General features: G+C 39.2%; 1 protein-coding gene across 1 annotated transcript in view; it reads left to right on the top strand.

The window, feature by feature from the left end:
• Positions 1–11,426, top strand: part of LOC124363178 (putative thiamine transporter SLC35F3) — a 49,711-nt gene that overhangs the window by 15,172 nt on the left and 23,113 nt on the right. Inside the window, 4 exon segments of the mRNA XM_046818327.1 lie at positions 336–358; positions 360–515; positions 8,352–8,480; positions 9,171–9,360. Coding sequence (XP_046674283.1) covers positions 336–358; positions 360–515; positions 8,352–8,480; positions 9,171–9,360 — 498 coding nt within the window.

Raw genomic sequence — 11,426 nt, 5'->3', positions numbered from 1 at the left:
GTGACCTTAAATTGCTTAAAGGTCGCCATTTTAAACTTCAGCTAAAGAAGCACCTCTTTTCACTGGAGTGAACGTTTTATACTTTTAACTTTGTACTTTTAACTGTTTTAAATAAATTTAGTGTCTAAAATGTATTGTGTATTATGTTGGTGTGAGTTATTATGTAAAACAGATGTATCTGATATCGCTTGAAATAAAAGGCATGTTTATTTATTTATTTATAAGGTACCATCACACAATTGTGAATAATTTAATATCTTATTATTTACTTAGGAATTATAAATGGCTGTTAGTTGGCGTAAGTTAACTTGTAAAATGGTATTTTTATTTTTCAGGTCGCTTTTTAACAAGATGCTGTTTTTTTTTGCCTGCTGTGGGTGGGAACCAATTATATGTACATCCATTCCCTCAGGATCTTGTTGGCTACGGATGTGATGGCTCTGTTTGCTACCAACGTCTCCTGTGTCTATCTACTTTCCTGGGTCATCCTGCACGAGCAGTTTGTGGGAGTCAGGGTGAGGATCTACAAAGTATTCTGTAAACATTCTTGAGTTAGTTTCATCCCTGTGCTAAAATGCCAATTCATATGTTCTCTTCATTACGGAAACTATTTTGAGTTTTATTTATTTACATTCAGTGGCGTAGCCGAAAAAAGTTAGTGGGGATTATATATCTGGGAGTCTTAAAAAGGGCTGTATTCGGAAAATTTAGAAGATTTCTTATGTCCAGAAGTGTACTTTCAGATTAATTTTATTTTATATAAACATTACCAGCTAGAGTAATTTATACAGGCAAACTTTACGAGAAAAATTACAAACTACTCAGAATATTTTAAATTTATGATATAAGCATAATATTTAAAAATGATCCTTGGGAACCTTAAAATACGAAAAATAACCCCTACATGAAATAAAAAAAAATCTGTTGTATTGTTAAATGCAAAGTGATAAGATTGGTCTGTAACTATATACAGTTAATTGTCTTTTCCAAAAGTCTTGATGAAGTTAGTATAATCTGTAGTGTATGTATTGTACTCGATCTTTATCATTTCATAGTGAACGTTTATACAAAAATTAAAGTCTGTAGGTTGAATTGTTATTGAGATATTCTGCAGACAGTCTTGTTATGTTGTCACAGATAGTGGCAGTGATCCTGTGTGACACAGGGGTAGCACTACTGGCGTACATGGATGGTATCACTGGCAGTCCAACACTTAGTGGTGTGGTCCTAGCAACATCAGCTGCTGCTGGCTCTACAGGCTCAAGTGTGATACAATCTTGTTATGTTGTCACAGATAGTGGCAGTGATCCTGTGTGACACAGGGGTAGCACTACTGGCGTACATGGTGGTATCACTGGCAGTCCAACACTTAGTGGTGTGGTCCTAGCAACATCAGCTGCTGCTGGCTCTGCAGGCTCAAGTGTGATACAATCTTGTTATGTGTCACAGATAGTGGCAGTGATCCTGTGTGACACAGGGGTAGCACTACTGGCGTACATGGATGGTATCACTGGCAGTCCAACACTCAGTGGTGTGGTCCTAGCAACATCAGCTGCTGCTGGCTCTGCAGGCTCAAGTGTGATACAATCTTGTTATGTTGTCACAGATAGTGGCAGTGATCCTGTGTGACACAGGGGTAGCACTACTGGCGTACATGGATGGTATCACTGGCAGTCCAACACTCAGTGGTGTGGTCCTAGCAACATCAGCTGCTGCTGGCTCTACAGGCTCAAGTGTGATACAATCTTGTTATGTTGTCACAGATAGTGGCAGTGATCCTGTGTGACACAGGGGTAGCACTACTGGCGTACATGGTGGTATCACTGGCAGTCCAACACTCAGTGGTGTGGTCCTAGCAACATCAGCTGCTGCTGGCTCTACAGGCTCAAGTGTGATACAATCTTGTTATGTTGTCACAGATAGTGGCAGTGATCCTGTGTGACACAGGGGTGGCACTACTGGCGTACATGGATGGTATCACTGGCAGTCCAACACTTAGTCATATTTCTTTATTAACATATTCTTCAAGAACAGTAATAGAGTCACAATGTTAACAAATTAATGTTAAAAAACATTAACCACGAGGAGTCTGTCAAACCTCGTTATTAAAAACAGTTTTCCATTTTGACATTTAAAAAACATTAACCACGAGGAGTCTGTCAAACCTCGTTATAAAAAACAGTTTTTCATTTTTTACATTTAAAACATATATTCATTTTTGAACAATAAAATGGCCACGGACACAAATGCTCTATATGAAGTAGGAGTTATGGTATTTGCAAAGGTAAAAGGCTATCCCTACTGGCCGGCAGTGATAAAAGGGGTTACAAAAACTGACAGAACTACCAAATACAATGTCACATTCTTTGGAGATGAAAACACTGCAAATGTCAAACAAAATGACATGTGTCTGTATTCAGAATACAAATTAATTCATGGAAAACCAAAAACAGACAATTTCAAAAACAAAAAATTTAATGAGGCATTGAAAGAAGCTGAGACATTTTTTTTAAAAAACCCATCTTGTAATAAGTCTCTAACAGAGAGCAACTCCAATAAAACCCTAAAAGGCTATATTAGTAAAGACTCAATATTAGAAAGTACACTACCAGAGCTAGAAGAAAGCAATTGAAAGTGAACTGCAAAATGGGGAAGACAGTCTAATCATGGCAGCAAAATTGGGAAAAGCACTGCTTAAAGAAAACGAGGCCCTCAAAGAAGACAATCGAAGGTTAAACTTCTTGCTAAACAGTATGGAGGCTAAAATTGAAGATTACAGCCGAGAGGAAGAAACTTATCTCTCAAGAGTAGAAAATTTTCAACAAAAAATTTCTGATATGGATAGGCAACTTGGAAAAGAAAAGCAACTACTTATTGATACACAACAAATCTTTGAAGACCACGATAGACGACAAGCACAAGTTCTAAATGACTATGAACAAAAGATTAAAGAGCTATCTAAAGAAATATTAATTTTAAAAAAACGTTTAAAAACCCAAGAAAATATGTCCCAAGAAAAGGTTCTTGAAGAAGCTGGTACACAAACAGACTCCCCACCATTTTCAGTAGCTGAATCAACCCCACTGGTAACAGAGATTGTTCAACTAAAAAATAATCACTATCTTCTAGAGCAAAAACTTAACCGTTTAAACCTAGATAGTCAAAACCGTGCAGAAAATCTAACAAATCAAAAGAAAAGGGAAGCTGTAACCCAATCTCATAACTCTTTAAAAAAACAAAAGATTAATGGAAATTCCAAAAATAAATTTAGTATCTCTTTACAAGTACAAAAAATTAAAGAGCAAACAACCTACCCCAAAGAACCTTACAACAACCCAGTCCTAACCATATCAGATAAACAGCGACCAATTCCCACATGCATACCAAGGGACAAAGGAGACTTTGAAGTGATCGAAGTGGAAGCCATGTTTCACAGAGAAAATATTTGTACAATGCCGGAGTCTAAAGATTACAAAAAACCAGCTCAGAAATCTAATAAGTCACCACCTTGTACAGCTAAACTTAAAGCACCCAATGAAACATACCAGGACTTTTTCGACAAGTATATTGAGCACTATAAGGCAACACAAGAACTTACCACTACTAACGAAAAGTCTTTATCACCCCATCTGACGACAGTAACTGAAAATACAAGCCAAAAAAAACAACCACCAATTTTTAGACCAAACCCAACAGAAAAAGATCAAATTCAAAAACAGGTATATTATAAACTCAAATCTAAAACAAACCTAAGTAACCTAAAAATACTACACCAAAACATCCGTGGACTAGACAAAAAATTAGACAGACTTAACCACCTTCTTAATGACATTGACCCCAATATACTAGTGCTTACTGAACATGGCCTGAAAAAAATAGAAATAGAGAATACAAAAATTGAAGGGTACTTTCTCATAGCAGAATACTGCAGAGAAAATCATAAGCTTGGTGGTGTTGCCATATATGCCAAAGAAACCCTCAAAAACTGCACAACAGCAACTGACATATCCCACCTCTGCCAAGAATTTAACTGTGAAGCAGCCATGGCAGTAATTGAATCCATGGGTAAATACATACACATTCTTGGGGTATATCGATCTCCCAAAGAGAATGTGCGAACCGGTGTAAATGCCTTATCCAACATCTTAGAATATACTCAAACACACAGTAAATCAATCATGCTTGCTGGAGACATAAACATCGACAGGATGAAAACAACCCTAGACAACACTATCCTAGAAGATGAACTACACACCCATAACATCCGAAGACTGCCACTTCCTGCAACACGTATCACACATAGCACTGCCACCTCAATTGACTTCATATGCACAAACATAATCGAGGACAACATTGGCACAGCCATACTTGAAACTGGACTTTCTGACCATACTGCTCAAATTATAAAAATATATGACTGGAGAGTAAACATCCCTCCACAGATCATTCTCAAGAGAAACTTTTGTTATTCTAATACAGACCAGATAAAATCTCTCCTAATGAATAAAAACTGGAATGCTGTCTATATGGCCCCAGATGCAGAGCAAGCATACAACATATTTCATAGAACTCTCCAAGCAACGCTAGACATTGCCTGTCCTACTAAAAAATGTAGTCAAAAACACAAAAGGAAACATGTGTATTATGACAACGAGGCCAAAGACCTTAAAAATGACTTTCTAAAAGCCCTGCACAAATTTGAGACCACAGGAAATACCCAAGACAAAGAAGATATGGTGGTAAAAAAGAAAAATTATGATAAAAAACTTAGAGAAATAAGAAAAAATGCTAATGCTGACTTCATCAACTCAGCTGACAACAAAAGTAAAGCTCTTTGGAATGTCATAAACAATGAAAGAAGAGGAAAACATCAACTACAGCCAAACATATGTCTCTCAGTGAATGGGAAACATGTGGACAACCCCACACAAACTGCAGACCACTTTAACACCTTCTTCACAGAAGTAGCAGAATTGACGCTGAAACAGAATAACTGCTCCCCAGGGGACGCAGATGATAATGAAAATTACGAAACTCCACTTAACTATGTTGATAAATCTCTATATCTAACCCCAACATGCATCAATGAAGTACGGAACATCATAAATGCCCTAAAATCAAAATCTTCAAGTGGAGTGGATGAATATTCTTCTAAAATTGTGAAAACACTGCTCTGAAGAGCTAATGCCGCCTTTAGTCAGCATAATTAATAAGTCCTTCAGCCTTGGTGAGTTCCCTACAGCCCTTAAGCTCTCTAAAGTATACCCCAAACATAAAAAAGGTTCAACACTGGAAGTCCAAAATTACCGTCCCATCTCTCTAATCTCAACATTCTCAAAAATCATAGAAAAAACAGCTCTACACAGACTCATGGCTCACCTAAAACAAGAAAATCTGATAACCGAAAAGCAACATGGATTTTTGAAAGGAAAATCAACCAGCTCTGCCATCATCAGCCTTGTTGAACATGTTATTGACCAAATAGACAAAGAACAATACGTATCTGCACTCTTTCTTGACTACAGCAAGGCGTTTGATTGCCTGGGCCACGACATCATCTCAAAGAAATTAACATCATTAGGAATCAGAGACACAGCTAACAAATGGTTTGTAAGTTACCTCACAGGCCGATCTCAAATAGTTGAGCTGCAAACTACCATTTATGGTGTAACTACTTCACATCAATCCAATCCACTACCTGTTACCCGCGGAGTACCGCAAGGATCTGTTTTGGGCCCAGTTCTCTTTGTCTTATTTGTGAATGACTTCCCAGCTTATATACGTGATCACAATACCACTTGTGTGATGTATGCAGACGATACAACATTGTTGATTAAGAATGACTCTGCTGAAGGAGTGTACGAAAGTGCCACAAGCTCTCTCAGTAAAGCCCTCAATTACTGCAGAAGGAATGATCTAGCCATGAATCCATCGAAGACAGTTCACATCAACTTCAGCAAGAGGAAGGACCATATCCCTAACCCACTTGATGTATCAAGAAAAGACCATATCAAATTCCTTGGCGTAACTATTGACCACAAACTTACGTGGACTGAGCATGTAAACCAGGTTTGCAAAAAAATCAGCACTGGTATATATGTAGTACGCCGAATAAAATGTATCGGCAACTTGGAGGCAGCAAAAACAGCTTACTATGCTTTGGTGGAAACTCATGTGAGGTATGGACTTGCTGTTTGGGGTGGATCCTCTGCAGGAAACCTGAACAGAGTACTACTCCTGCAGAAAAAAGCTATCCGAACCCTAGCGGAACTCGAACACCAACAAAGCTGCCGACAAGCATTTAAAACCTTGGGAATTATGACAATTACTGCACTCTACATACAAGAAGTAATTTTGCACGTTGACCAACTGCATGTACAAACAGGAAAAACCCTTCATACACATAACACACGCCATGCAGGAAATTACACACTACCTCTACATCGGACATCACTTTTCGAGGAAAAACCATCCTACATTGGTAGGAAGCTGAGGAACCTCCTGCCACAAGCTGTGAAAAACCTCAAGGGAGCTGCCTTGAAAAGATGTCTTCACAACTTCCTGGTGGACCACCCACTATACACCATCGAAGAATTCACAGAAGTAAACAAGGAAGATTGGAGGCTCTGACATCTTGTATTGATTATTTATTAATATCAATTATGTAATTTGTTAACAGTCATGGTATCACTGGCAGTCCAACACTCAGTGGTGTGGTCCTAGCAACATCAGCTGCTGCTGGCTCTACAGGCACAAGTGTGATACAATCTTGTTATGTTGTCACAGATAGCAGCTGTGATCCTGTGTGACACAGGGGTAGCACTACTGGCGTACATGGATGGTATCACTGGCAGTCCAACACTCAGTGGTGTGGTCCTAGCAACATCAGCTGCTGCTGGCTCTACAGGCACAAGTGTAATACAACCTTGTTATGTTGTCACAGATAGCAGCTGTGATCCTGTGTGACACAGGGGTAGCACTACTGGCGTACATGGTGGTATCACTGGCAGTCCAACACTCAGTGGTGTGGTCCTAGCAACATCAGCTGCTGCTGGCTCTACAGGCACAAGTGTGATACAACCTTGTTATGTTGTCACAGATAGCAGCTGTGATCCTGTGTGACACAGGGGTAGCACTACTGGCGTACATGGATGGTATCACTGGCAGTCCAACACTCAGTGGTGTGGTCCTAGCAACATCATTTACTCCTGGCTCTACAGGCTCAAGTGTGATACAACCTTGTTATGTTGTCACAGATAGTGGCAGTGATCCTGTGTGACACAGGGGTGGCACTACTGGCGTACATGGATGGTATCACTGGCAGTCCAACACTTAGTGGTGTGGTCCTAGCAACATCAGCTGCTGCTGGCTCTACAGGCTCAAGTATGATACAATCTTGTTATGTGTCACAGATAGTGGCAGTGATCCTGTGTGACACAGGGGTAGCACTACTGGCGTACATGGATGGTATCACTGGCAGTCCAACACTCAGTGGTGTGGTCCTAGCAACATCAGCTGCTGCTGGCTCTACAGGCACAAGTGTAATACAACCTTGTTATGTTGTCACAGATAGCAGCTGTGATCCTGTGTGACACAGGGGTGGCACTACTGGCGTACATGGATGGTATCACTGGCAGTCCAACACTTAGTGATGTGGTCCTAGCAACATCAGCTGCTGCTGGCTCTACAGGCTCAAGTATGATACAATCTTGTTATGTGTCACAGATAGTGGCAGTGATCCTGTGTGACACAGGGGTAGCACTACTGGCGTACATGGATGGTATCACTGGCAGTCCAACACTTAGTGGTGTGGTCCTAGCAACATCAGCTGCTGCTGGCTCTACAGGGACAAGTGTGATACAACCTTGTTATGTGTCACAGATAGTGGCAGTGATCCTGTGTGACACAGGGGTAGCACTACTGGCGTACATGGTGGTATCACTGGCAGTCCAACACTCAGTGGTGTGGTCCTAGCAACATCAACTGCTGCTGGCTCTGTAGGCACAAGTGTGATACAATCTTGTTATGTCGTCACAGATAGTGGCAGTGATCCTGTGTGACACAGGGGTAGCACTACTGGCGTACATGGATGGTATCACTGGCAGGCCAACACTCAGTGGTGTGGTCCTAGCAACATCAGCTGCTGCTGGCTCTGCAGGCTCAAGTGTGATACAACCTTGTTATGTTGTCACAGATAGTGGCAGTGATCCTGTGTGACACAGGGGTAGCACTACTGGCGTACATGGATGGTATCACTGGCAGGCCAACACTCAGTGGTGTGGTCCTAGCAACATCAGCTGCTGCTGGCTCTACAGGCTCAAGTGTGATACAACCTTGTTATGTTGTCACAGATAGTGGCAGTGATCCTGTGTGACACAGGGGTAGCACTACTGGCGTACATGGATGGTATCACTGGCAGTCCAACACTCAGTGGTGTGGTCCTCGCTGCATCAGCTGCTGCTGGCTCTGCTGTGTACAAGGTAAATTTTCACTGATAATGTATGGCTTTGGATTATATTGCTTATGTTTGAACAACCATTTCCTTTTTCTCAATTCAGTAGAAACCTCAAAATAGTAATTAGAGCTCCTCACCCCAAAATAGTTTGTACTACATTTGAGGTAATGTTGTCTTATTGCTACGTACTACCATCAGATCTTGCTATGGGGTAACCATTTGGCAGGAGAATCAATTAACGCAGCCATGTTTATGCGACCGCACTCAGGGCAAACTGGCAACTTGAACTCGGCTGTGACAACATTGTTGTAGTGGGGAAGATGCACAATTGACTGCTGTGTATTCTGCTGACCTGCAATCAGAGGTTGAAATAAAGTTATTTTTGTTACTTAAGTTTTGTTGTGGGACACAAAGTTCCTTATATATGATTCAACATAATTATTCCACATATGATATCTTAGAGTAGAAAATAAAAATGTGGAAAACCCATGTTAAAAGTTTATACAAAAATTTAACTACCACGCTCTCTCATTTGTGGTACTCAAGTTGATGGCACTTTAGATGTGTGGTCTTGGTGTCCAAAAATAATTTTCAACACGTAATAAGTTAGTTTTTGTTAGAAAGTAGTGGTGCCACTCTTCACATTACAAAAGTAGATGCACCATAGATCTAAAACACCTGATCATTTAAATAACGAACATTTCTGTTGTTTCAGGTACTTTTCAAGAAAGTGATAGGGGATGCCAGCTATGGGCAAGTGTCTCTATTCTTCTCTCTGATCGGGCTGCTCAATGCCTCTCTTCTGTGGCCTTTATGTCTCACCCTGTACTTCACCGGCATAGAGACTCTCTACTGGGACAGGCTCCCCTGGCCTGCTCTGCTCTTGGCTAGCATCCTCTCTCTCGGTACACTGCAAGATACACAATTACATTTGTAAAATGGGTACTTTGGTATTGTACGGAGGCCACTCTTATACTCTGTCCCTATATACTACTTGTTATTACATGATATAAGTAGGTATACTATTATCGTGTATGTATTATACATACATATTATTAATAGAAAAAGTTAACCTTTACGAGCTATTACATGATCGAGGTACTATTCGATATCAGATCACGTTTGACTTTCTGGTACGTGATCTGAGGTCGGAAATGACCCAGTAAAGTATGGATCGGAAATGATCCTGGCCATCAGTGCAGATTGTGGTGGCCCCGCACTTCTGGCAAAAATAGAAAAGACATCCATTGAAATAGTACCTAAATTCAAGCTCAGATCATGTGAGTGCTCGTAGAGGTTAACCTTAATTTAATTTGGTACTATCAGTAAAATTTATGATAACTTAATCTAAATTATCAAGTGTAGCGCGTTGTATAATAGTGGCCTTTTATTATCAAAGTACTGTAAAATGTTTGCAATTGAAAGCATAATAAATTGCTAAACTATAAGTTATTAAGGTGATGCCGTTTTAATACTTTTTATTTCTTTAACCTTTTTGGGGTTGGCCGGAATAGCAACTATCCTGGCATACTAGGTTAGTTAATTAGCAAACGGGACATCTAATAATAGTCTCTTCTTCATTTATCCTAAAGCTAATTAAACTTTATCCATCAAATTTTCATTGTTTGCTTAATAAAAAGTTGTATTTTCTAAAAAAAGCATTAAACATTATAATTTGTTGTAGTATTACTAGATAAAGGAATACAACATTTTCCAATATATAATTTTTTATTTTGTGCAAGGCCTTTCTGAATCAAAGATTCCATCATCAGGCACTTCACAAATTATCAAATGTTTACATTTTTGTAATAATAATTAATTTTATAGTAACATATGGTAAACAATTTGGATGTACGGTTAGCCAGTATAAAATATTTAATCAGAATTAAATTTTAATTTTTTAATAAATTGTGATGAGTGTAAAACTGAATTTTGAATTGGTCCGTCTTCGTTATTGATAAGTTTTTCTTGATTTATGTTAATGTAAAATGTTTCCCAAGCATTTAAGTGTGTTGTGTTTGTAACTTCTTTTAATAATCGTAAATTTTTATTAGTGATTGTGTGTCCAGATTCAATACAGTGATTTGCCACAGCAGATTTTTAATTTCTTCCATATTTTATATGTGCAAAGTGTTCTTTGAATCGTGTCTTAATGTTCCTTTTAGTTTGGCCAATGTACAATTTATCACAGTCGTTGCATTTAATTTCATAAATTTCTGATTTGTTTTCGAATGTGGTTTTGTCCTTGGGATTTCCTAATATTTGTGATAATTTTTTGTTTGTTTTATAAGTGATAGATTTGTTTGTATGCTTTTTAAAGATTTTCTGCAATTGATTTGAAATGTTACTGTATGTAGTACAGATGAATTCTTGTTTATTATCTTGAAGTGGTAGTAATGTTGTTCTAGATTTTCTTAATTTTCTTTTGATTGATTTATGAAGTATAATATATTCTATATTATAAGAAAATCTAGAACAACAATCTGTATTTTGTATGGGTGAAAATTTAAATCTTGATGAAGAATCCTTCTCACTGAAGTGAGCGTGTTCTTCCAAGGCGTAGAGCATGTTGTGTGGCAGATCGGCGTGGACTTCTGAGCATTGCCTGTTGAACAGTAGCGATATTTTGAGGAGTTCGAACGGTTTTTGCACTCTCATCTTGTTTTTTAGATGTTGATCCAGTTTGTTCAAGGTTGTTTATCCACAAACAAATTGTGTTATCCGAAGGAACAGGCCTGTTGCGCGGTATTTTGAAATGGCATCGAAAAGCACGTCCCGTTTTCACCAAACTCACCATTCGTATAATATGCTTTAACCGCGTAGCCGCGATGTGCACCCATCCAACAATCCATCTCAACTAAATGGCGGGACACGCAGGTAGAAAGGAGCCAGCCACTAGTACCCCCACCACTCATGTTCCAACTGTCAAGGCCATCTCCAATCTTCCCGTTTCACTGGCGAACCCTCTATT

The sequence above is a fragment of the Homalodisca vitripennis genome, chromosome 5, assembly GCF_021130785.1.
Source record: "Homalodisca vitripennis isolate AUS2020 chromosome 5, UT_GWSS_2.1, whole genome shotgun sequence".
Lineage (NCBI taxonomy): Eukaryota > Metazoa > Arthropoda > Insecta > Hemiptera > Cicadellidae > Homalodisca > Homalodisca vitripennis.
This window is presented reverse-complemented; position numbering and strand designations above follow the sequence as displayed.